The following is a 27,789-nucleotide window of genomic DNA, read 5'->3' as shown; positions in this document are numbered from 1 at the left end:
AGAGTGATTTCAGGTACATACAGGAGATGGTTTTTCAGAACGAATCTAGGTTTATGCCAATTATTAATGTTTATATTTGTGTTGTTTCTTTTTACTTTGTAAAGATTGTTAGCTACTTGTATTAGGGACTTCTTACATGTAAGATGGTCCATAATGTAACGGGACTTAAAAAACATGAAATACAGTTGAACTTACATATCTAAGATAAAGTTGTCATCTTGGAAAGGCCTGCTGCACCTACTAATGCTAACATTAACTAGTCCTAAACAGAGTTAAAAACAGTCTTTTGATATCACCTTTTTTTTTTTATGATCAGTGGCCTAGGCCTATTCTTTTAAGTACTTTTGTCGATAGGAGACGTGTATTTTCTAATGGTCTACTTTTTGGGGGATTGAATAGCCAAGAAATGTTATTAGTAGGCAGTTACAATCAATTAAGAGATTTGTGATTGGACACAGCTCTGTGTAGTATGAATGCTGCATAATTGCTGATTTTCTTGAGTAGCCTGTAATCTGGCTTGAAAGAAATGTAAGTATTTATACATATACATAAACTTCCAAGGCAACCGCTTTGGAGGGTGACACCCTTTTGGATATTTAAGGTCTGGTATGTTTTGTTATTTCTTTTTTAAAAAAGAACACTCTTGTTGCTTACAGAACGACATCCTAGTTTTTTTGTTGAGGCTCCCACGGTAACTTTCATGGTGACAACAGAATAGATGCAAAATATAAAATTTGTGAAAATGACTTTGGTCTATCTTTTTATAAAGAAGAACCCTGGTGGCACAGTGCTAACCAGAAGGTCAGCAGTTTGAATTCACCAGCCGCTCCTTGGGAACTCTCTGGGACAGTTCTACTCTGTCCCATAGGGTTGATATGAGTCGGGATTGACTCAGTGACAACGAGTTTTATAGGAAGGGAATATAGACTATTATTATATTAGTAGTAGTGTTATTAATAGAATAATAGACTCAGTGCTCTGCTTCCATATATTAATATTATCACTGTTATTATCATCCACTGTTATTAAGTACTCATATTTTTCAGATATTGGGCTGGGTATTTTACAGCTAAAGAAAACAGAAACAGTACTGCCTTCTTGGAGTTTATGAATTTAATACTAACTTAAATGAATCGCTTCCAGCTCTACTGTATTAAATATAATGACAAATCTACTCTTAGCCTTGTACATCATTCCTGCTTATGTAATTTATGACGATGCTTATAAACAAATGACTGGTGTGTTTGAAATAGAGTATACTTTGGAGCATGAAAAAATAAAACAAATACGGTAATTAACCTCTTACCAAAAAATATAATGCCACCAATGAAAGTATATATGTATGTATGCATGCCATTTCTGAGAGTGAATTCTATATATTTTTTAACATCATAGGATAAAGGAAGCACAGATAATTTTATGGGTTTTTTTTGTTTGTTTACTTGTTGCACATCTTTATCTTTGAGGTATTTGAAATCATTTTGTTAAGGGAAAGTTAAACAAAAACAAAAGCCAACTTTAATTATTAGGCTAAAAACAGTTGTGTTTTAAAATTGTCTCTTTAGTAGTATACTTGGTTAGGAAAAGCTTTTAAAATCATGTACAACTCTAATTACTACAGTCAACTAACTTATCCTCTGGCTCTAGAAGGGAACCAAGTTTAAGGAAAATTGGTAGTAAATCTATTCCTGAGATGTAGAGCCAAGTCATATTTTTTGTACTGCTCTGGGCTCTCCACAGCTGGTTTGGAACACTGCTTAGTTAATAAACATTCCTTCCAGGGTTGTTCAGTTTGCTCCTGACTTCACTGATGATGATTTGTTGGACAAATAAGGAAGTAAACAGTGCAGTCTTTTGGCTTCTGCTCCACTAAAAACATAGCAGAGAAGGGCAAGTAGTTCGGGCCTGCAAAGTAGGAAAGTTTAGGGAATCAAAAGCATATTCTATCAAGCTTCTTAGAAAGGAGGAAATAAAAACAACGTTTAGTATATTAGTATGGTCTTTATTTTAAGAAGGTGTCAGATTGTATTTATTTTGTAATAGGCTTTCTGTTTGTCTACATACATCCCTCCATTTATCCTTACTTTCAGTAGAGGTGATTCCTGAACCAATAATTGCTATTCCTTCTTAACCTGCCAGGGTAAAAAGACAGAATCCCGTAATGATGGGTGAAAATAATCACCTAAGAAGTAAAAGTTTGTACTGTAAACCTCATATTACAGAGTTTAACTTATTTGCTATAAAAAAGAAAATGTGCTTTTATGATATAAGGAAGGTCCAACCATTTCAATTTGAGAACTCTCCTCTTGCTTCTAGGTTCTCTCCCTTTCTCTCCTCCCTCCCCTTCTTCTTTCTTTTTTTTCTATCTTTTCCCTTCTTTTGTCTCCCCCCTTTCACCTTGTGGTTTATGCAGTAGTTGTCAATCATACGTAGGTTCTCTCAGAGTTTTTTTTTTTTTAGTAGTTTTCACATCTTTTTGAGATTTTGATTGAGAATGCCCTTTGTCTTAGCTATTGTGAGGAGTTGATATTGAAATTTATAAAATGCCTTGTTTAGATCAGGATCTCAAAAGGAATGTTTACAACATTTCATTGTTAAATGCGATTTTTGACCTAGTGTTTTTGGAGATTCTTGTTCTGAGATCACTAAAGATGTCATAAATTGATACTGAGTTTTATCATTTTTGCTCTGCATTTTGAGATATGATTTTTCCCCCTACTTTAACTGGTAATGTGTGGAATCACAGTAATTGATTTTCTAATGGTAAATCAACTTTGCATTTCTCAGATATACTTTGTCATGATATTTTTTGTATATCTTGGATTTAGATTGACTAATATTAATATTTTGTTAGGATTCTTCCCCCTACTTTTGTTAGTAGGATTATTCTTGTAATTTTTTATTATTTTTTTCATCATGTTTAATACCAGTGTTATGCTAATCTCAGTGGTTAATAATGGGTTGAAGAGTTACCCTTTCCATCCTATTCTCTGAATATGTTAGGATTTGGATTACTTTTTTCTTGTGTGTTTGGGAGAAGTTACCAGTGAAGCTGTGTTTGGAATTTGCTTTGCTGTTGTTTTTAGGTGCCCTTGAGTTGGCTTCAATGCACGGCGAACTTATGTATGACAGAATGAATCCTTGCCCCATGAAATATTTTTGCCTGTTGATTCAATTTCTTTAAACATGGTATGACTGTTCAGGGTTGTTGTTTGTCTGGGTCAGTTTTGTTGAGTTATTTTTCTCTCTAGGTGCATTAAAGATTGTTAGCTTCCGGTCAAGTGCAGTTCGAAATACTACATCATCATCATCATAACTAACATGTATCTGAGCGCTTTACAAGGTGCCATCTACTCTTCTAAGCCTTTTATATAAATTAACTTATTTCATTCTCATACATACCTTCTAGTGTATTATCATCATCCCCGTTTAATAAATACAAATGGTTAAGTAATTTGCCTAAGTCAGCATAGCTAGTGAGTGACAGAGCTAAGATATGAACTTAGATAGTCTAGTTTTAGTATCCATACTCTTTACCATTATACTTTACTGTTCTAGTAAATACCTAACTAGTTCAGTATGTCATTGTTAGGCGCCATGGAGTTGGCTCCGACTCATAGTGAACCTGTGCACAGCAGAACGAAACACTCCCTGGCCCTGCACCATCCTCATGATTGTTGTTATGCTTGAGCCCATTGTTGCAGCCACTGTGTCAGTCCATCTTGTTGAGGGTCTTTCTATTTTTCACTGACACTCCACTTTACCAAACATGATGTCCTTCTCCAAAGATTAATCCTTCCTGGTAACATGTCCGAAATAACTGAGAGGAGGTCTCACTGTCCTCATTTCTAGTGAGCATTCTGGCTGTACTTTTTCCAAGACAGATTTGTTTGTTCTTTTGACAGTCCATGGTATTCTTTGTCAACACCATTGTTCAAAGGCATCAATTCTTCTTCGATCTTCCTCATTGTCCAGTTTTCGCATGCGTAAGAGGCAATTGAAAATACCATAGCTTGCTTGGGTCAGGTGCACCTTAGTCCTCAAAGTGATATCTTTGTGTTTTAACACTTTAGAGAGGTCTTTTGCAGCAGATTAGCCCAATGCAATGTGTGGCTTGATTGCTTGACTGCTACATCCAACGGCTTTGATTGTGGATCCAGGTAAAATGAAATCCTTGACAATTTCAGTCTTTTCTCCATTTATCATAATGTTGCTTATTGGTCCAGTTGTGAGGATTTTTGTTTTCTTTACGTTGAGGTACAGTCCATACTGAAGGCTTTAGTCTTTGGTCTTCATCAGTAAGTGCTTCAAGTCTTCCTCACTTTCAGCAGAGTAAGGTTGTGTCATCTGCATATTGTAGTCTGCTAATGGTATTTTAGTATGAACTGCTATAATTCATGTTTTTTTAAAAGTCTGTTTTCATCCAGCCATTATCATTTCGGAATTATCAAAAAGGTTCTTATACTCTACAAGGTATTTACCTCTAAGTGCATTTTTAATAGTTTTCTTTGAATATAATCTATGTTTGGGTGAGAAATCAGTGTGCTAGAAATTTGGGTGTGGACAACTGTACTATAATCTGTGTGGTAGAATTCAGGGTGTAGACAACAGTATGCTAGAAGTCAGGGTATAGACAACAGTACTGTAATCAGTGTGCTGAAAGCTTGGGTATAGACAATAGTGCTATAATCAGGGATGCTCAATGAGCGTTACACATACTCTTTTGTAAAAGCTTTATGTAATACCTAAGTTTCATTTTTAATCATGGGCTTTGTAGAAGAGTATTCACTGTTGGAGACAAGAACAGCTTATACGGAGTTAGGACTGTCTGAAATGTTTTTTTTTTTTTGCAATCATAATTGTAGGGAAAAAATGAGGTGATACTAGATCTGGAGTTTTTTTGTTAAATAGCTTGAAAATTATTAACCACTTGGGCTTAATGTGCCTTCTCCTAAGTCGTATTTGAAGTTCTTTTGTATAGTGTCACCTTTATTAGACTCTTTTGATTTCTTGCTTTATTAGACTTTTTCTCAAAAATAGACATTTGGAAATATTAGCAATTGTCTCACTTCCACTTAGAACGTGGAAGTTATTTTTTTAACTTGGGTGGTTCACAGGCATGTTGAAATGCTTCTTTTTTAAATTCGTTTCTGAGACTTTTCAAAACAATATAATGGGTATTGTCATATTTTGTAAATGATTATGTCATTAATGTTTCAATTGAGGGTCAGCAAAAAGGCGGAAGACCCTCAGTGAGGTGGATTGACACCGTGGCTGCAACAGTGGGCTTGTCTTAGGCTCGATTCTCTAGAGAAGCAAAATCAGTAAAGTGTATAAATATATAGAGAGAGAGATGTATATCAAGGAAATGGCTCATGTGGTTGTAGAAGTTGGAACATCCCAAGTCCATGGATCAGGATAGAGGCTTCTCCTGATTCACATAGCCACAGGGGCTGGTGGACCCAAGGTCGGAAGGTTGGAGAGCAGGGCTGTTGCTCACAGGCTGTGAAGACTGATGCATCCCTAGATCTGCAGGCAAGACTGCAAAGCTGCTCCCGATTCTCATAGCTGCAGGGGCTGGTGAACCCAAGATCAGCAGGTTGGAGAGCAGGGCTTTTTCTCACAAGCTGTGAAGATCAACAAATCCCAAGATTGGCAGGTAAGACCGCAGGTTAGCTGCTAGCTGTAGTCCCAAGAACCGAAGGTCAGATTAACAGAAACCAGCTGCAGGATCCAGCGCAGGCAAAAGCCAGAATGTCTGCTTATATTCAGATACAGGCCACAAGCCCGAGGAAACTCCCTTTCAACTGGTTGGCTACTCACAGCAGATCCCATCATGGGGGTGATCACGTATCAAATCACATCAGGGAAGTGATCACAACAATATATGACTGCCAAAACACTGAGAATCATGGCCCAGCCAAATTGACACACAGTCTTAACCACCACAGGGCTCAGGCATAAGAACAGTTGTGAGGATGGCACAGGATCAGGCAGTGTTTCGTTCTGTTGTGCACAAGGTCGCTGTGAGTTGGAACTGACTCAGTAGCACCTAACAACTAAAAACTGAAAGCCTAAGTTCCTTCCTCAAATTGTATAAAATATCCACAGATAGGCCTGCCAAAACCAAAGGCTTTAGGAAGACTTTTCAGAATTAGGAATACAGAAAAGATTGTGAGATTTTTTGGGGGATGCAGAAGTGTCAATTTTTCTTTTGTTTTTAGATCTTGAAAGTCATAGAGTTTTGTTTTTTTTTTACATTAAAATGAGGTTTTGAAAGCAGTGTATTAAAAAAAATCTTTACCTCACTTTAAAGTTTGCAGCAGTAATATGTACTAGAATAGAGTAAATGGGGTAACCTTTAATTTAGCATATTTTCTCTGCAAAGTGCAACATAGTATTTTTTATGTCTTTGTAATACTTTTTCATGGGAAGTGGTTCTATGGTATTATAAAATGAGTGTCAAGAGGTTAGTAACAGAGTTAGACAGCTGGGAGGAGGGGTGTGTGTTGGTGGCAGGGAAAGAGGGCTGAAATTTATAAATTTCTAGTTCTCATGTCTTATGTTGGAGCCCTGGTGGCACAGTGATTAAGAGCTCGGCTGCTAACCAAAAGGTCGGCAGTTCAGATCCACCAGCCGTTCCTTGGAAACCCTATGGGACAGCTCTACTCTGTCCTATAGGTTGCTATCAGTTGGAATCGACTTGACAGTGACAGTTTGTTTTTTTTTTTTTCTTAACGTCCTGTGTTGAGCAATGGTTTCTCCCAAAGAAGAAGCTTTTTGTTTTAGTTTTTGTTCTTGTTGTTGGTTTTTGATAGAGCAGTTAGTTTCTTAAACTAGCCATTGCCTGTGTGGAACAACTTCCAGCTGACAGAATTACTTCTCGTAACGGATCTGGAGTAGTGGCAAACCAGTGTTCCAGAAAAGAAAGGAAACAAAGTAGAAACTTCACCCACAGTAGCCAGGAAGTCTTTATTAAGACACAGATTACATTTCTTCAAATCATAAATACTATATTGCTACTTTTTACTTTTGTTTATGTTTTATTTTATTGGAATTATTTAACATTGTAGAGGAATGGCCAGGTACGGTGAGTTTTATTTCACAAAGTCTAGTTCTTTTTCATGTGTTATTGAATTGGTAAATTTTGCCATGTCTCTTAGTGTAGTGTTTTATAATAGGTTGTAATTTAAGAAACTACTCTGTGATATTTGTGTACCTATATTTATATGGAGTCTGTGGAGAGGCGAAAAGAATATATAGCCTTTTGAATTGGGCTTCGTGCCTTTTTGTTTTGAGTCCTTGGCATGTTATTTAACTTCTCTGAACTTTGGTTTTCTAATCTGTGCAATTGTTAATAATGACCATTGCATGGGTTTGCTTTAAGGAGTACGTGAGTTAACCTGCGTAGTGTCTTGCAGCACAGTAGGTACTCTATACCAGTGAATCCTTTCTTCTTTGATAGGGTCTTAAAAAAAAAAAAAATTTCCAGATTTGTTAATGCTACATATAAATAATTTTTTTCAGGTTTTCAAGTGATTTCTACCGAAAAGTAAGAGGTATCAAGGAGAATTGTGACTTTCAGACTGGTAAAGACAAAAATAATTTGTTAGGGAGATAGAGAAGCAAATTAAAGAGTTACCAAAGCAATATTTTTTTCTTTGTTTACTTGACTAAAAATACTCTGTGCAAAATGGTGTGACTTGTCAAAGCTCCATTATGTCCTACAAATATGCTTTATTGGAAATGGGGTTTTATTGGTAGTTTATTTTAGTGTTGTAAGAAACTTAGTAACATTAAGACAACTCAAAGGAAATGTCAACTGTATTGCTGGGAAAGGCCGCCATTTTTTTCTGTGTGAGCATTTATTGCACGGTGAGCACACATTATCTCTGATGCTGTGTTAATTATCATTACTCAGAAGGAGGTTAGGATTATTTTACCTAAAGATCACTTAACTTTCATCATAATGTCTAATATTTTAAGTTTGGAATATTTAATCTTTTAAAATTTGGAAGAATAGCCTCTGCAACCTGATTGTAAATACCTTTTGGCATATTTGGCTGTCTTTATCCTTGTTAAAACAAGCTAACCTTAGTGTACAAAGCACCGCTTGTAGAAACGTGGATATGTCTAGTGAGCTGAGGAGACATTTCAGTGGTAAAGAAAGGATATGAAAGTGGCTTATGTTGGTAATAAAGATATGTTACAAAGTTCTCCCAAAGTTTAGAAAATAACTCTACATATTTAGTTGTTTTGTGGTTTTTCTTCTGGTAATTATAGTGTTACATGCAAAAAACCTCGCTTGCTGAAAGTGAAAAGGACTTGAAGCACTTACTAATGAAGGTCAAAGACCACGGCGTTCAGTATGGCTTGCACCTCAACGTAAAGAAAACAAAAATCCTCACAGCTGGACCAGTGAGCAACATCATGATAAATGGAGATAAGATTGAAGTTGTCAAGGATTTCATTTTACTTGGATCCACAATCAACAGCCATGGAAGGAGCAGTCAAGAAATCAAAAGACGCACTGCATTGGGTAAATCTCCTGCAGAGGACCTCTTTAAAGTGTTGAAAAGCAAAGATGTCACCTTGAAGACTAAGGTGCGCCTGACTGAAGCCCTGGTATTTTCAATCACATCATATGCATGTGAAAGCTGGACAATGAATAAGGAAGACCGAAGAAGAGTTGACTCCTTTGAATTGTGGTGTTCACGAAGAATATCGAATATACCGTGGCACTGCCAAAAGAACGAACAAATCTATCTTAGAGGAAGTACGACCAGAATGCTCCTTAGAAGCAAGGATGGCGAGACTGCATCTTACATACTTTGGACATGTTGTCAGGAGGGATCAGTCCCTGGAGAAGGATATCATGCTTGGCGAAGTACAGGGTCAGCGGAAAAAAGAAAGACCGTCAACGAGGTAGATTGACACAGTGGCTACAACAATGAGTTCAAGCATAGCAATAATTGTGAGGATGGCTCAGGACCAGGCAGTGTTTCGTTCTGTTGTGAATGGGGTCACTATGAGTCGGAACCGACTTGACGGCACATAACAACAATAACAATGCAAAGAATTGGTAAACAAGAAAGTACAAAGAAAAAAAGAAAGCCAAACAAAAATCATCCTAATTCTGCCACAACCAAAAAAAATCACGTAACTTTTTTGATGTATGTCAGTGTTGTAATTTGTTCCATCTTTGTGTGTGTATGTATGTTTTTACAAAACTATTTTACAAATTTATACATTATATTTAAGAATTTGCTTTATTGACTTGGAAAAACTGTTGACCGTATTTTCTGAAGTCAGTAATATTTTTTATAGGATGGTTTTGTTTCATAGAAGAGAAATGGTATGAAGATCTTAACGGGTAGGGTATTTGGAAGCTTTGTAGCTTGTGAAGAGTGGGGATAAAAGAGTTGGTTGAAGAAGCAATTAGAGAATTTAATTTTACTTGCAATGTTCAGAATGACTGAAAGGTTAGGGTCTTTCATTTGATTGGAACTGTTGCTATGACCACTGACTTAGGAGCGCTTGGAAGAATTTCCCCCAGTGGTTTTGTGTGGTGGTGTTTTTTTTTCCAAAATAGTTAAAGAATACTTAAGGGAAAAGAGATGGGGATTTTTCTAAGATGAGTGTGAGGTGGAATCGGCCAGACACACACATAGTTAATATACTGGTTCTAACAGTGGTGGAATCCCAGTATCCACAACTTTAGAAGGAACCACAGACCCCACCCAGTTCATAAACCCCAATTTTACAGATAGGAAACTTGACTGATCAAAAGTCAGGTAACTAACTAATATGAAAAGATTTTGGTTACTATTAAAAAATGTGATATTTATTACTTTCCTAACTTACTCTGTTTTTGCTTTTTATTTTTCTGTCTGCAGCTCTCTTTTCTCCCTCAGTTTTCTGTTCATTTCTATATATTCCCATCTTTTTCTCTCCCTCTTCAGTTAGCCAGTATATGAAATTAATGTATATTTCCAAAATCATTGTCCTTATTGAATAATTTTATATTCTCTGTTTAATTTTTTTTTACATATTCTTTAACTTTTATGTGCCTTTTTCAAAGCTGAATAAAGTTTGCTGTTTTATTTCTATGTAATTCTAAATTTACTATTATTATTTTTACTATCGTATCATTGCTATGAATAAGGGCTCCAGAACATTTTATCTGAAAAAGGATTTCCAGTTCTTGTAATAGGAGAAGAGTATTGGCCAGAGTAGGGTGAGTGGGGCAAGAACCGTCAGAGAAGTCGGTGGGCTGTGGATTATATGGTAGAAACACTATTCACTAAAATAAGCTGTGAATCCACTTGTTCCTCTTGTCATCACTGTAAACTTGACTTCATTCTCATACCTTCGTAAATTGGCTATAGCATACAGATAAGAAAATGCTTATAGGAATAAAATTAGGCTTTTCTTCTCCCTATGTATATTTAGAAATATTTCCTAGAGGACTCCTTGTGTTTCATCAGCCAGAATTGGGTTCCATATCATTCTTAAACTACGTTGAGAGACATGGGGTTAGGGCTTAATAATCATTTGAGGAAAAATGAATATATGCTTGTAGTTCAGTCTCCATGACCATTATAGTAACTAGAATAACAACACCTTTTAAAAGTAGAGTAGGAATTTATTGATCAAACAGACTCAGGAAGAAATAAAGCAAGTGGAATTTGAATCCCAGCCCACTACTTAAGAACTGTTTAAGTTCTGTAATTTCTCTGAATATACTTTTCCCCTCTTGTAAATGAAGATGATAATGCGTAGTTCATAGGGTTGTTTTTAGATTTAAGTGAGATAGGACACTTAGCATGGAGTCTGGCATTTAGAAAATATCAAATGATAGCTATTATTAGCGCTGTTAGTACTAATGGCTGTTTTATCTCTTTGTAATAGTAGAATTTTGCACTTTAAAGGGTTGGTTTTGTTTATTTATTTTTCCCCCTGAAGATACGCTATAAGAGCCTAGACCATAGTCTTGGGAGCCTTTATTTCCTTCTTGAGTTCTCTTGTATACGAGTGACAAATGTACTGGCACAAAACACTCTTGGTGAGAAGGGATTGGAGTGCAGTGTATCCATTTCACTACAGGATGTAAAGATTGAAAGTTGGTAGTTGAAATAAAGACAAATGATAGGAGATCACAGAAGGGAATGAAATATGATTCTCCCAATCTGTAATTATCCTTTTTTTTTTTTTTTTTTCTGTTTGTGTCTCTGCCAGAAATGGTTTTAAAAAGATATGCAAGCCTTTGTTTCAGTGAAGTGGATTATAGTTTTATCTTATTTTGTTTTCTGTTGCTTTTGCTTTGCAGTCTCAAACTGTCCTATCTTTCTTTTCTCTCAAATCACTCTCCTTTCCTCCTTTTGAGGTCTTTGTTGACACTGTTTGTTACTGTCACATACCTGACAGTTGAGTGCAGCGACAGGCGCAGTGATGATGGGAAGCATGACAAGTTTAATGTGAGCCGCTACTAAACCAAATTGTGTACAGGCTGTGTTAACTCGTAATAACTTTATTTGGGGTAGTAGCGTGAAAACTGAAGTGAAGCATATTTTATGAACCTGATTGTATTAGTTGACATATTAGTGATTTCTCTTAATGTAGGTTTCTAAATTTTTTTTAATCTTTTTTTGCTATAATAAAAAGCATAAGCTGCTTAGGGTATGATTTTCTCTCATTCTTTGATATTTGCAGATGGCTTGTTTAATCAGTATATCAGTCAACAGGAGTATAAGCCGCGGTGGAGTCAAATCATTCCAAAAAGCACCAAAGGTGAGCCAACCCTTTCAGGTTGCAAAGGTAAGGCAACCCTTCCAGGTTGTGGGTACCTTTGCTTTAATGTCTTCAGTTTTCCTAAGATACCTCACGTCTCATAAAACTCTCTTTAATGAAAAGCAGATGTTTAAAAGAAGGCATAGTTTCCTTAGCTAGGTGGCAGAGTTAGTTTATAAAAATTTTCTTTTAAACTGTATTGTTTTACTGCCATAACACAAAGTTGGGCAATTTTACACAGAATACATCATAAACTGCTTTCATAGAGAAAATTATGTAGAACTAACTATAGGCAATTGTGTAATAATAAAATATGTGCATTCTTGAAAAACTTACAGTTCTGCAGAATTGCTCACTAAACCTAACAGACGTTATGAGAAAGATAGAAATCGGGCAGACCATAACCAGATGCTAATAAAAACTACTGTAATAATCCTAGCAGTTGAATCTTTATAGGTATTTGCATTGAGCATCACAGTGAGACTAGAGCCTTATGCCCGGGGGCTAACACTTCCTTTGTTGAGATGTAGATCCTACAGGGCATTTGCTTCTTATAAAGCTTATTTTCATCAAAACTTAACATGGGATCCAGGGCGTGTAAGCTTCTTCATTAACCCGTTGTTTTCATATGGAGGGACTTTTTGTCACTCTGCATTGGTACTAGCTGCTTTGCCAAATAGTTATCAGGGTGGAAAGTAGCAATTTTTTAATGTAACTGTTTGCATTAAAGGGAGGTAGTGGATGTTTAGCTTTCTTCCTCATGCTGTTTATATACTGCTAAGATCTTCTAATTGTGAGAAAGCCTTTCCCGATAGCTGTAAAGCATTAATAGACTGGAAAAAACCTTTATGGACCTCCGTAATTTCTGTACTAAACCAACACCATTCTGTTTATCAGTCATGCATGAGGTAATTTTCTTCAAAGAAACCGTGTTGTATCAGAACATACTGTAATTTTGTATCAGCAAACTAGTGTATTAGATATATGAAATGCAAACCTACTAAAAATAAATTTATTTTAGTGTTTTCTTAATTGATTTCTGAGAGTGGCAGGACTGACTGGAGGGAGAGAGAAAGAGAGGGCAAAGCTTCAATGATAATGAACTGGAAAATCTAAAATGCTACTTAACTATTAGAAAGGAGGAAGTATTGGCAATAAATTTCTGAATGATTAGCCCTTGAATAAAGTAGTAATAAAAAGCTGCAGCTTTGCATCTTATGTTCTAACAGAACTGACATTTCAGTGCTTTTCGTAGTGCCTGTGTGAAATTAGAAATTGCATGTTCCCTATTTTACATAGGAAAAATCAGATAAGGGAAACCTGACACTTCATTATATTATGTATTAGACTTAATATGTTTTAATGAATGGGGGAGTTAGAAATAAAACTTTCAGCTTTCTGGCTTATATCAAGTAATACATTAGAATCCTATATCATTTTGAATCATTGAAATGAAGCTATGTAATATCAGACATAAATTAAATAATAGTTTTCTCTCTGAGAAGTTTGAAGGTTTCACTGCCCATATTTAAACCTGCCCATTAAGCTCTGTGATAGAAATAAGAACCAAAGTGAAACAAATCTTACATTTTTCTCTCTTATTGCTCAGATAAAACAGTTGGTAAATTATGTGGGAACTGACTTCTAAAATATTGGCACAAAATTAATACAGTAAGGGAATAATCGTTATTATAAAACTTGATAACATCTTAGTTTTCAGGAGCTGGTTTTATGAACTTTAAAGCTGCTCATTATTCTGATATACTATGCCTGAAATATAGACTAGAGATTTAATTCTGTAATTTTTTCCATCTTCAGCTTGTCTTAGGTTTTTATGGAATATGTTATATCTTTGCTCATTTATGGCATTGATCATAAATAAATTGAAAGTAGTTTCTGATTACATTAATAACCTGAAAGCAATTAGAAAAAAAGGCAAAGATAAATATTAAAACATAGCTTTAAGTTGCATTGCTTCTTTTATTAGTCATTTTACTTATTCTTAATATTTTTAAAGAATAAGTGTAGGTTATTTTTGCTGTTCGTTATAGGCTTAGGAATGAAATTTTTCTGGATTTGTAGCTCTTTGTTGTTCCTTTAAAAGAGAGTGTTTTTTCTACTTTAGGTGATGGAGAAGATAACCGACCGGGAATGCGAGGAGGCCATCAAATGGTCATTGATGTTCAAACAGGTAACGCTTGCAATGGAAAGCCAAACCCTTAAAAAACCTTTTTTTTTTCTTTAACATCAGGTAAACATAAATCACCTCCTTCCATTCATTATAGGAAACCCTGGTGGCGTAGTGGTTAAGAGCTATGACTGCTAACTAAAAGGCCGGCAGTTCAAATCCACCAGGCACTCCTTGGAAACCCAACGGGCAGTTCTACTCTGTCCTGTAAATAGGGTCACTTTGAGTTGGAATCAACTTGACAGCAGTGGGTTTTCCATTCATTATAAAAGTCAGATGTTCTTGGCTATAACCAAGCAGCAAAGGAAATAAGCATTGACCACAGGCATAACCTAAACTAAACAGTGGCAGATGAGAGAGGGACGGCTACTGTACAGATGAAATCAGATCACAGAAAAGAAATGCAGTGTGTAGCCTGTAACTGCATGGATGTGTGTTAAGTTTATATGTGTTGGATTTTCATGGAAAACTCTGGTGTCATTCTGGATCTTAAGTGACTTTATATTTCAGTGCAGTAATATGGCAATTATTGCGATATAAGATAAATTTTAGAGGAAAGAATATCAAATTAGGTAGCTAAGTGTTGGGTCCATTAATTGCTAAACAGTGTTCACAAGCCTCCAAATAATTTGTCTCAGCTTGTACTTTTCTGATGTCATTTAAATATTACTGTAAAACTTGGTACTAAAAATTTTTCTTAGATTTCTATAGCCTATTTTAGTTAGGGAAACCTAAATACCATTATATTTATAGGTCAGTAGAAATATTATAATAGGCTTCAAATTACTATCTTGAAAAGCAGATAATACCAAGAAGTTAAGGTAATTTTATTACTTGATTTTAGAAAATTTTACTGCACAGAGGGCCTATATATCCACCCAAGTAATATTTTACTTTTTTGAATTCTCAGTTCCAATTTTACTCAATTCTGTTACTGTGTTATGCTGACTCATAGTGCTTTGGGAATAAAAAAGTTGTTTTTGTAGATTCTCATTATAAAATAAGAATAAAAATCATTACATTGTGGATACCAAATCTTCTTAGCATTAATATATTTTCATAAATTTTTTATAAGTAGTGGGAAAAGAAATCATAATATTCTATTAAAAATTAACCACTAAATTTGTATAGTTACCTCTGAGCTGACGTGGGTGTGTTATTAGTATTTATGGAAACCCTGTGGCATAGTGGTTAAGAGCTATGGCTGCTAACCAAAAGGTCAGCAGTTCAAATCCACCAGGTACTCCTTGGAAACTCTATGGGGTAGTTCTACTCTGTCCTCTAGGGTCACTATAAGTCAGAATCAACTCGATGGCAACAGGTTATTAGTATTTATAGTATTAAAAATCTGTAAAAGTTAAAAACTGGAACTAGAGATGAAAATTTGTGTTTAGATGATAGAAGCCTTTTCCCTCTTTTGAACAGTGAAATTTTTAATGCTTTCCTTTTTCTCCCTCAGTCCAATAGTGAAAATATTAAACCCTTAACAGTTTTTTTTTGCTAATAATATAATAGAGTACTTGAACAGCTCCTTTAATTTTCTGAGCAAAATACTGTTGTTGTGTGTCATCAAGTTGTACTTTCCAAAAATGTGAAGCCTCTGTAAGGCAGTTTAACATTTAAGGCTTACTTTGTCTGCGGGCAGAAGGAATTGTTATAGAACTTACTGCATGTTGCTCTAATGCTGAGCAGGTTTCAGTGGAGCTGACAAAGACAGACTAGGAAGAAAGGCCTGGTGATCTGTTTCTGAAAATTTGCCAGTGAAAACCCTAGGATCACAATGGTCTGACCCTGTTGTGCACAGGGTCACCCTGAGCTTGGGGCTGACCCGATGGCAGCTAATAACAACTGTTTAAATTATTATGGGATATAGGCCATATGTAATAGGTAAAGTACGTGTGTAAGAAAAGAGAAAAAAATTGCTTTCTCCTTTTTTATAATCCATGAAATTTGAAAATGCAAAATTAAAGGATTCAAATGATAGACATATGTTACCACAGAGATTAGTGTGAGCAAAGCTATTGAAGATTAAAAGCTAATTTTTCAGATCAGAGAGCCTTCAAATAAAATACTTAGAATGATAAAGGTCCACATATTTTGTTTTATGCATTAGAGGCAGGATTTCAGTATACTCTTGGTGGTCAAGGCCCTTTCCCCCATGCCCTTTAAAAAATATTTCAAGGAGAGGAGTTTGAGTGAAATATTTATGTGATTTACTTTCAAAGCAATAATTATAAGAAAGCATAGTAAGACTAATTATAGTCATGGGATATTACTCCAGATGGGATCTTTAAAGGAGTAGTCTTTTTGGTAGCTTCTGAGGATATGTTATTGGTTAATACTGCATCTACAAAGAGAAATTGGCTTGTATCAGCACTTTTTGTATTGACACTATTTTATAGAATGTAATACTCGTACTCCTCACTTACCAACTATCTTGTTATCCTGCATTTTGCATTTACGACTGTTTTTTGCATTAATAAGCTGAAGCAAGAGGAGGAGGAGGAAGGCAAGGTTTGTGAAATGCAGCGACGGTGCCCAGGCTGGTGGTTAGCATTAGCCGAGTCAGGTGGAGCTGGCTAGGCCAGCTGTGGTGAGTGGATAAGGCAGGCCGCAAGGAGGTAGTGGAAGCCAGGGCCGCAGGAGTCGGGCGCGAGTCGGGGGGAGGGGGTTCGAAGTGTGCTTCCAAAGGGGGCCTCTCTGCCACCTCCGCAGCCTCCACCAGGCCCAGGTGGTTGGGCCTCACCTGCTGGCAGGCCCTGGAGAGACCCAGTGGCATGGCCTTTCTCCGGAGTCAGTGGAGTGGAAAGGCGGAGAGGCTAGGTGCAGTAGTCTATGCGGAGTCCTGGGGCGGGCCAGGTAATAGTAGGTTCCGGAGGTTGCAGGCATCTCCAAATCACCACCACCACCGCCCCCCGCCCCCGCCCCGCCCCAAACCCCACTGGCTCCATGGTGGTGGGGAAAGTGGGCTTACCACACCGCACACATCCCGAGATGTGCCGGGGGCATCCGATGGTCAGTGAGTGACAGGGGAGAAGGATGGCGGGCGGGGTGGAACCAGCACCGAAGAAGGGACATGGCCCCAACTCTTGCACAACACTGATTTTCCCTTAATGATCTGGTCTTTGTTACCTAACAACGTTGATAGTGAGGTGTGAGAATAGGCTTACTTTGGAAATACATTTTTAAGCACATATTTCTATCATACAAAATTTAGGGACTATTCTATTAGTGGAGGGCTTTTTTAAGAGCCATTTTATCTGTTTCAGTGCTCTGTTTTTGAACTTTCTGGATGCTGAGTCATTTTTATTTGGTCTCATAGGCAGTGATAAAACTAGATATTTAGCCTTAAAAAGGAGCTAAAAACAAACTGAACAAACAATGTAAATGGGCTTGATTTTCAGTATGTTGCCCTTACGTCTGACAGTGAGGAGCCCTTACTAAACTACAGGCGAATGCTGAGACTGAAACGACTGAACCATGTCCTAGTGACTAATAGAGATGGCGTGTAAAACATTTTGGTGTGAAATTCTTCCTTTGTTTTTTATTGTGTTTTAGGTGAAAGTTTACAGTTCAAGTTAATTTCTCATTAAAAAATTGCTACACATATTGTTCTGTGACGTTAGTTACAGTCCACTCAATGTGACAGCATACTCCCTTCTCCACTCCAGATTCCCTGTGTCCATTCGACCAGTTCCTGTCCCTTCCTGCCTTCTCATCCTGCTTTTGGAAAGGAACTGCTCATTTGGTTTCATATTATCTGATTGAGCTAAGAAGCACGTCCTGACGTGTATTATCTTTTGTTTTATAGTCCTGTCTAATCTTTGAAGAGTGAGTTTCAGGAATGGTTTCAGTTCCGGGTTAACAGAGCATCCAGGGGCCACAGTTTCAGGTGTCCTCCAGTCTCTGTCAGACCATTAAGTATGGTCTTTTTACATGAATTTGAGTTCTGTCCTACATTTTTCTCATGCTCTGTCCAAGACTCTGTTGTGTTCCCTGTCAGGGTGGTCATTGGTGGTAGCTGGGTGCCGTCTGTTCTTTGGGTCTTAGTCTGGTGGAGTCTGGCTCATTTGGTCCTTTAGTCCTTTGGGCTAGTATTTTCCTTGTGGTTTTGGTTTTCTTCATTCTCCTTTGCGCCAGGTTGGATGGGACCAATAGATGTGTCTTAGGTGGCCACTCGCAAGCTTTTAAGACCCCAGATGCTACTCACCAAAGTGGGATGTAAAACATTTTCTTTATCAACTATATTATGCCAGTTGACCTAGATGTTCCCTGAAACTGTGGTTCCTAGACCCCAGCACCAGCTACTCTGTCCCTCAGAGTGTTTAGATGTGTCTAGAAAACTTTTTGGCTTTTGCTTTGGTCTAGTTGTGCTAACTTCCCTTGTATGGTATGTTGTCCTTCCCTTCATCGAAGTTGACCCTTGTCTAGTTAGTGATTTCCCCTCCTGCTCTCTCCCCACCCTCGTGAACATCAAAGAATGCTTTTTTCTGCTTTTAAATCTTTTCTTGAGTTCTTAAAATAGTGGTCTCATACAATATTTGTCCTCTTGTGACTGACTTCATTCAGCATAATGCGCTCCAAATTTATCCATGTCTTGAGATGTTTCGTGGATTCATCATTGTTCTTTATTGTTGCATAGTACTCCATTGTGTGTATGTATATAATTTGCTTATCCATTCATCTGTTGATAAACACTTAGATTGTTCCCATCTTTTTGCTATTGTAAATAGTGCTGCAGTGAGCATGGGTGTGCTCTATTCACGTGATGGCTCTTATTTCTCTAGGACATAGTCCTAGAAGTGGGATTATTGGATTATATGGTATTTCTATTTCTAGCTTTTTAAGAAAGTGTCATATTGTTTTCCAAAATGGTTGTACCATTTTACATTCCCACCAGCAGTGCATAAGAGTTCCAGTCTCCCCACAACCTCTCTAATATTTGTTATTTTGTGTTTTTTGGATTAATGCCAACCTTGTTGGGGTGAGATGGTATCTCATTGTAGTCTTGGTTTGTATTTCTCTAATGGCTGATGACTGTGAGCATTTCCTCATTTTGTTAGCTGCCTGAACCTTTGATTAAGTGTTTGTTCATATCCTTTGTTAATTGGTTTGTTTCTTTTTTGTTGTTGAGGTGTTACAGTATTTTATAGGTTTTAGAGATTAGACCCTTATCAGGTATGTCATAGCCAAAAATTTTTTCCCAGCTCGAAGGTTCTCTTTTTGCTCTTTTGGTGAAGTCTTTGGATGAGCATAAGTGTTTGATTTTTAGGTGCTCCCAGTTATCTAGTTGCTCCTCTGGTGTCTGTGCAAGGTTAGTTATGGTTTGTATACCATTCATGCCATTATTAGGGCCCCTAGTGTTGTCCCTATTTTTTCTTCCGTAATCTTTATCATTTTAGATTTTATGTTTAGTCTTTGATCCGTTTTGAAATACTGTTTGTGTATGGTGTAAAGTATGGGTCCAGTGTCATTTTTTTACAGATGAATATCCAGTTATGCTGGCACCATTTGTTAAAGAGACTGTCTTTTCTGCATTTAACAGACTTTGGGCCTTTGTGAAATACCAGCTGCTCATACGTGAATGGATTTTCGCCTGGGTCCTCAATTCTGTTCCATTGGTCTATGTATCTGTTGTCGTACCAGTACGAGGCTGTTTTGACAACCTTGGCGGTATAATAGGTTCTAAAATCAGGTAGTGTGAGGCCTCCCACTTTGTTCTTCTTCTTCAGTAATGCTGTATTTATCCAGGGCCTCTTCCCTTTCCATATAAGGTTGGTAATTTCTTTCTCCGTCTCATAAAAAGATGCCATTGAAATTTGGATAGAAATGGCAATTTTATCTGTAGATCGTTTTGGGTAGAATTGACATTTTCATAATAGTCTTACTATCCAGTGAGCATGGTATGTTTTTCTATTTATGTAGGTCTTTTGTTTTCTTGCAGTAGTGTTTTGTAGTTTTCTTTGTATAGGTGTTTTACATCTCTGGTTAGATTTATTCCTAAGTATCTTACCTTCTTGGAGGCTATTGTAAATGATACTGATTCGGTGATTTCCTCTTCAAAGTTCTCGTTGTTGTGTAGGAATCCAACTGATTTTTGTACGTTTATCTTGAGTCCTGCTACTTTGCTGATGTCTTCTGTTAGTTCCAGTAGTTCTCTTGTGGATTCTTTGGGGTTTTCTGTGTATAAAATCATATCATCTGTGAATAGGGATACTTTTACTTCTTCCTTACCAGTTTGGATGCCCTTTATTTCTTTTTCTAGCCTGATTGCTCTGGCTAAGACCTCCAACACAGTGTTGAATAAGAGTGATGATAAAGGGCATCCATGTCTGGCTCCCGTTCTCAAGGGCAATGCTTTCAGACTTTCTTCATTTAGGATGATGTTGGCTATTGGGTTTGTATAAATGCCCTTTATTATGTTGAGGCATTTCCCTTCTATTCCAATTTAGCTGAGAGTTTTTATCATGAATGGGTGTTGGACTTTGTCAGATGCCTTTTCTGTATCAATTGATAAGATCATGTGGTTCTTTTGTTTTACTCGTGTGATGGATTACACTAGTTGATTTTCTAATAATTGAACCATTCCTGCATACCAGGTATGAATCCCACTTGGTCACGACATATTATTTTTTTGATATGCTGTTGAATTCTGTTGACTAAAGTTTTGTTGAGGATTTTGTGTCTGTGTTCATGAGGAATATTGGTCTGTGATTTTCTTTTTTGTGTGATGTCTTTGCCTGGCTTCGTTATCAGGGTTATGCTGGCTTCATGGAATGAGTTTGGGAGTATTCCTTCCTTTTCTATGCTGTCAAATACCTGTATTAGTACTGGCGTTAGCTTTTTTCTGAAAGCTTGGTAGAATTCTCCGGTGACGCCGTCAGGGCCAGGGCTTTTTTTATTGTTGTTGTTGGGAGTTTATGTTTGTTTGTTTTTTTTTTAATCACCTCTTCAGTCTCTCCTTTTGTTAGGGGTTTATTTAATTTTTCTACTTCGGTTTGTGTTAGTTTAAGTAGGTAGTATGTTTCTAGAAATTCGTCCATTTTCTTCCTTCTTTTGCTATTTAAACATTTTTTACAAATAGGTTTTACAGAACATACTGAGACCTCTCATCTATATTTTCATATCTTTAAATGGGAATTGGGATAGAAGTGATGATTGTTTTAAAATTTATTGTTGACCCTAAAAAGGAGAGAAAACTGTATGGATAAGTACCAAAATTTTTATGTTTGTTAACTCTGGGTGTGGAATTATTAGTGGTTTTATATTTTCTTCTTTAAAATGTATTATTAAAATTTTCTGTGATTAATATATGTATTAAGTTGCAGAAAATTTTATTCACTAGCATTCCTTTTAGGAAGGGAATTATATTTGGCAAGGTGCTTGGGGTACAAGTTGAAATGCTGAGAAGTTCCGATTGTAGAAGAAAGAAATAAATGGAATGGAGCTAGCAGGGTGGCAGAATGCCACGTTTTGTGACCTGGCTCCCTCTTCCCTCACCAAAATCTTTAGTAAAGTTATTTTTCTCTATTAAAATTCAGTTGAGAGTTGAATATTTTTGGTTTGTTAAGAACTGATGATTTGACTATCTTTGGGGTCCAGATTGAGGTAGGGCAGAAGTCAGGCCACTTCTGAAGATTCACATGTGTAGAAGCAGAGAGAAATGTAAGGAAAGGACTCAGACAAGTCATGGGAAAAGCTTGGGCATTTTACGAGGCTCTAGAATAATGGTTCAGGTTGAGTTTAAACAGGTATCTTGTTGTGGGGGTCGGTCATCAGTGAATCTGCTATATGTTCAAAAGAAAACAAAAGAAACCAAAAAACACTATTCAAAAGTCTAATAATTTTCTATAGCTCCTGCCTTGGTAGTCCCCATCTTTTGTTTCAGCTAAACATTGCTGTATGTATTCACCGCTGTCACCATTCTCTTTCCTTCTGGTATTTCTGTGTTTTCTTAGGTACAGCTTCATGAATGGACTTTAAGGGAGTCCATGAGATTCCAGAAATTGTGTGCAAAGTTTTTTGTCTGTTTGCCTTTGTGTAGTTTTCTGGGATGATTTATTACCTGATTTTTTTTTTTTTTTTTAAAGACTTAGTACCTACATTAATTTTTCATGTTCCATGGTAAATACTACTGAACCAGGTATTAATCTAAATTTTTTCAAATAAAATTCCTTATTCTGTAAAGCTGATGTGCATGATTGAAATGATATTATTACAAAGGAAACTGTTGCCTACCTTTCTCCTACTCATTGCTTTTTACCCAGATTATCTGTAGCTACAGAGGAATGTAAGGAAGCGAGTAGTATGAGATGAAGTCGGAGGAGCAGTAGTTGTTGTTGCTAGTTGCCATTGAGTCATTTCGGACTCATGGCAACCCCATGTTTGCAAAGTAGAACTACTTCATGGGGTTTTCAAGGCTGTGACCTTTTGGGAGCAAATCGCCAGGCCTGTCTTTCAAGGTACCTCTGAATGGATTCAAACCACCAACCTTTAGGCCACTGTCAAGCACTTAACCATTTGTACCATCCAGCGGTTCCCATAGAAGCAGTAGCAGGGCCAGATTGTGTTGGGCCTTCAGGCCATTGTAAGAACTTTAGTCTTTATTCAGAGTGAGATGGGAAGCCATTGCTGGGTTTTTGAGAAGAACTATGAACTGATTTTGCATATTAACGAACCAAATTGGGTCAAGGGCAGAAAAAGAGAACTTTTTGGAAGCTATTGCCATAATCCATGTGAGAAGTGATGATGGCCTTGGTTTATACTTGAGTGGTAAGTAAGGGTGTTGAGAATTGGTCAGATTTTGGATGTATTTTTGAAGATAGAGCTGACAGGATTTGCTGATAGATTGAAGGTGAGGTGTGAGAGAAAGGAGCTAAGGATGACTATGGTTTCTGGCCTGAGCAGTTGGAAAGATGGTATAGCCATGTCCTAAGGTGTGTAAAACATTAGGAGGATCAGACATGGAAGGTTTTCAACAAGTTGATTTTAGACAGGTTAAGCTTGAGATGTCAATTAGACATTCAAGTAGATATGCCAAGTAAGCAACTGGATATATTAGTTTGGAGTTTAGGAGACAGGTCTAGGTGGAATAATCATTCCCTCTCTGTATTTACAAAGCACATTGTTCATACCATTATTTCTACTGGAATAATATCCACATTGTTTTAGAGTTGCTTGTATAGGTGTCGTGTATCCCATTCCTGTCAGCTCAGCCCCTGTCCCTGCCCTTGTGAAGTTATTGAGGGGGCAGTGACAAGGATCTTGCCTTATTTAATGACCACAGAACCTCGTATGGAGTAGACAAGCACTACATATTTGTTAAATTGAATTGAAATTCTAAAGTCATTTTCCTCCAAGTGGAAAGAAGAATATTTACTTGGAAACTGTACTCCGATATTGCCGTAAACCTTGATAAGTAGTTTCTCTCATGATGCTATTTATCATGTGTTGATTTTTTTCTGAGATGAATCTGTTTTATTAGTTATAGTTTAACATATGCGAATTGTCGCATGATTCTGCATGTTCTCTTATAGTACGTAGCCTGTGCTTCTGAAAGCTGTAGTTATCATTACCCTGGGGTCTAGGTAGGAAAAACTAAATGTCATATAGATGTTTGCATTCTTTTAGGGTAACCATTTGGTGCTTTCTGAATTTAGTTTGGGCACAAGAAGAGAACGTGAGGTATCCTTGGAATTTTCTAAAAGTCCCTCTACTGCTATTAGGAAACTACTAATACACGGTTTACTGAGGTGCTTTCATGTCCTTTAAGGGTTTATTTCACCGGGAGCCTTGCTGCACTGCCACCACCAGGTTGATCTCCGTCATCTTCAAGAGACTGTAATTATCGTAAATCTTTAAAAGAACCTTTTCTCGTTCAATCTTACTGATGTAGCCATCGAATGTAGTGGTTAGGGGCTTGAGTTTGAGGAGGGCAGGTGGATTTGAGTCCTGGTTCTACCACTGACTTTGGGTGATCTTGAATGAGTTGTATCAATAAAAATGGGAATGTTTTTGTTCCCATTTTGAGAGTTAAATGAAATAATGTATTTTGTATGTAAAGTAGATATTATTTATATAACATTCATTTTAAGATGCAAATATAATATACAACATGTACTGATTAATTATGCTGAGAGACTTTTATATATACATGGAGAACTTTTTTTTTGGTGAGTGTATAATTGACAAAAAGTCATGGAAATATTTTAAATATTTTGAAAAACAGTTTAAAACAATTTGAAAAGCAGTGTTGGGGGATAAAAAGCTCACCCATAATTCCACATTCATTATCATTTTGGTGTATTTGTGTCATCCCTTATATACACTATCCTAATTGATGTTTTAATTTATGGGAAACCATAAATATACTTGTAATATTTTAAGAAAAATTTATTGACTTATTTAAGAATTTTGTTGATGATGATCTGATAGGCTTAGTAGTAAAGAATGACTTTCATGAAGTTTATTTGAAGAACCTGGAGTTTTCATCTTTATAAAGTTGGTGCGTAAGTAGTGAAGTATAGTTTAAAGAAACCCAGTCATTTTAGGTATGCATTTTAAAGGTTTTTAGAGCAGGAGCTCTTAATCCTTTGATATTATATATAAAATTTTGTGTACGTGTACGACTTTTCTGGGAGGAATTCATGACTTCTGATTATCAAAGAGATTCTTGACTCAGAAATTAAGAGCGCCTTCACTAGAGTAAAACTTCATAAAGTTTATTTCATCTTATTTAATGTGGGTCGTGGAGTCCTTGGGGTGGTACAAACGGCTAAGCACTTGGCTACTAACTGAAAGGTTGGCGGTTTGAATCTACCCAGAGACACCTCAAGAGAAAGGCCTGGTGATGCACTTCTGAAAGGCCACAGCCATTGACAACCCTGTGGAGCACAGTTCTGCTCTGAAACGCTTGGGGCTGCCGTGAGTCAGAACGGATTTGATGGCCGCTGCCTTGGTTTAGTAGCATGGTTGTATTTCAGAGCATTTGCTGCTTCCTAGTGTTTTAAGGTCCCTGAAAGGTGCAAGTGGTTTGCCATTGGCTACTCACCTAAAAAGTTGGCAGTTGGTGGTTTGGACCCACCCAGTGGCACCATGGAAGAAAGGCCTGGTAAGCTACTTCTGTAAATAGTACAGCAAAGAAAACCCAGTAGAGCAGTTCTGCTCTGTAATACACGGGGTCACCATGAGTGGGAATCGACTCATCGGCAACAGGTTTTTTTTTTTTTTTTAATACCCTTCTTTAAATATTAAGAAAAATTTAGTAGTACCTAAATTTTATTTTCCTTTTTTCAGTCTGTAGTATTTTCTTATTGTTACAGCTCTATGATAGAGTGAACATAATAAAAAGTACATGGTGGCATAAGTTTGCTATTTATTTTTCAAAGCTTTCTTCTCTAAGTGAATCCTGTCATTCATAACATGGTAGAGAATGAATGTAGTATTTTGTCCTACTGAATATGCATGTCAGTTTTATTGATTATAATCCCTGTTCCTGGCACCTCTTCACTTAGATTCTTTAACTCTTAGTTGGGTTTCAACTCTGGGTAAAATAAGGTGAATAGAAAGAGAGAAAGGAATGTCTTTTTAGTTTGAGCATGGAAGTCTGTTCATTTGAAAATTTAAATATTCATTGTACTAGGCAATTCTTTGTGTAACTCTAATTGAATTTTGAGAACCTACAGTACAAGCCCTTTTTCCCTCTCATTCATAATAGATAGAAAGACCCAGGAAAAGCCACAGTATTTGATATCTACAAAAGGCGTTGAGAATTGCTCGCCACTTGGAAGAGCTCTTCTATGGGAGTCTGAACCTTTGACTATTCTGTGGCACCTAGATGAAGGTGCTTTCGTTTTCTCGCGTGTGGTGCCATATGTGGTTTCCTTGATAATCCTTAAAGAAACTTTTGAAGGAAGTCAGTAAACATGGGTTTGGGTTGTTAATTACAAACCCGTTCATATATCTATAAAAAAAAAAAAAAAATATGTAGCTACATATAGTATACATCAGAAAGGAATTCGGAATTAAGAATACAGAGATTAAGTTAAGGATACAAACTGTATCATCATAGCATAAACCACATCCTTTTGGCTAGGAACATAAGGACATGTTGAATTCATTCAAGAGATCAGCCTCTTGGTAGCTTTGTCATCGTAGCTTTATGTAAGACTATAGTTCTGCTTAAAAGCGGAGGCGGGTGAATCTAGGTGATAGTCTGCTAGGCCCGACTGGGATTCAGGTATTCTTTCCCGCTTGTCATGAGAGTTCAAGGAAGTGACTAAAGAAGGTAAGAGTAAAAAGTTTATATCTTTCCCCCTCTAATTTATTTCTCTCTTCCAAAATTCTCATGTCATTATTAAGTCTTAATAAACTGTACTTCCTGAAGATTTCAAACTCTTAAACTAAATGTCTTCACAGGATTTCATTTTTATCTTGAAGATAAATTTGTGTTTCTTAAAAATACTTTTTTTCTTTCATTGCCTGTGTTAAACTGAGAATTAAGCTAACTTCCTTCAGTAGCCTGTTACCCCTTCTCCTACCTTTTCTTTTTGACGTATGAATTTTGCCTGAGTTTTGGGCCCAGGCATGTCAATGCATAGTGTATATGTATTCTATACTGTTTCAAAGTGGAGAAACTGGTTTAAAGATTATATAATGAGCACAGTCCGGTTTACCTTCAAGAATCAGAATAGGTGGATGGATATTGCAGTTTGGTGCATAAAATAAAAAGACTGTTTCTTTGTGCAAAATAGTGTGAAGACACTAATGTGCTAACATTTCTACCTTATTTTTATGTAGATTGATACTCTTAGGGGTAAGTAGCTGTAGAGTTTTCTTTGGTACTGGTTCCAAAAATACCTGCACCAAAGAATATGGTTGAATTTTAGATTTTGTCTTTTGAACATAGGCTATTACTGGTCACTTTACTTCCAATCCCTCTTTTCTCTGGCTCCTTCTTTTCATTTAGTCCTGCATTCTGAAAGTTCAGATCGTAGCACCTCTACTTAAAATTGTCAATAGCTACTCCACTGTCTGTGGAGTTAAGTTCGAAGTCCTTTTTTTTTTTTTTTATGATCTGTCTCTCTAGCCTAATTCCTCTACCTACTGTCTTATGTGTTCTTTTAAATTAACAATTCATTTATTCATCTCACAGTTTTAATCACTTTACATACATAGTTTAATTCTTGCAGTAGGTGTGAGTAGGTTATGAGCCCCATTTTAGAGATTAGGGAACCAGTCAGTGGTCATGGTGCTCACACAGCTGTAGTGGTAGAGCCAGATTCTGGCCAAGATCTGCCTGACTTTAGAGTTTGTGTCTTTTAAAACACTTTTGGTGTGTGTTTTTCTGTCTGTATACATTTGTTCCTACTTTTCACTCTGCTCAAACGTTCTCTTCTGTCCCCTATTCTGCCTACCAGAACACAAAGCCATATTCAGATGCATAGGACAAATTCCATTGTCACCACAAAACCTTTCCCCAGTTCTGCCAACCAGCTGTTGTCCTCTCCCTCTTTTGAGCCCCTTTGATGCTTTTTACCTCTTTATAACACTTAGTCAATCTTGCATTAAGGTGATTTATGTCCTTGTTTTATATTCTTGAGGGTAGGGACCATGTCTTATTTTTGTTCTCTAAAGAACCCTGCCAACTCAGGTAAGTGTGTAAAATAGTGAAGGAACATTCCTCTGAGTGCTGGGAGAAACACAAAGCCCATAGCCCCTGCTAGTCTGTGCTCCTTTAAGAAAAAGCTCAGCGAAAAGGCTGCTGCTTGAGAAGGATCATACTGCCCCAGGTATGTACAAAATTGTTGTAC

General features: G+C 36.8%; 1 protein-coding gene across 5 annotated transcripts in view; it reads left to right on the top strand.

Moving 5' to 3' along the window:
• MKLN1 (muskelin 1) overlaps nt 1-27,789 on the top strand; it is a 363,210-nt gene that overhangs the window by 256,952 nt on the left and 78,469 nt on the right. For all 5 annotated transcript variants that reach the window (XM_049893182.1, XM_049893181.1, XM_049893185.1 and 2 more), the window contains 2 exons: nt 11,713-11,790; nt 13,916-13,981. In XM_049893182.1, coding sequence (XP_049749139.1) covers nt 11,713-11,790; nt 13,916-13,981 — 144 coding nt within the window. The remainder of the gene's footprint in view (nt 1-11,712; nt 11,791-13,915; nt 13,982-27,789) is intronic.

This window comes from Elephas maximus, chromosome 8 (assembly GCF_024166365.1).
Source record: "Elephas maximus indicus isolate mEleMax1 chromosome 8, mEleMax1 primary haplotype, whole genome shotgun sequence".
NCBI classification, from domain to species: domain Eukaryota; kingdom Metazoa; phylum Chordata; class Mammalia; order Proboscidea; family Elephantidae; genus Elephas; species Elephas maximus.
Note: the sequence above shows the minus strand (reverse complement) of the source record. Positions and strands in the feature narration are given on the sequence as shown.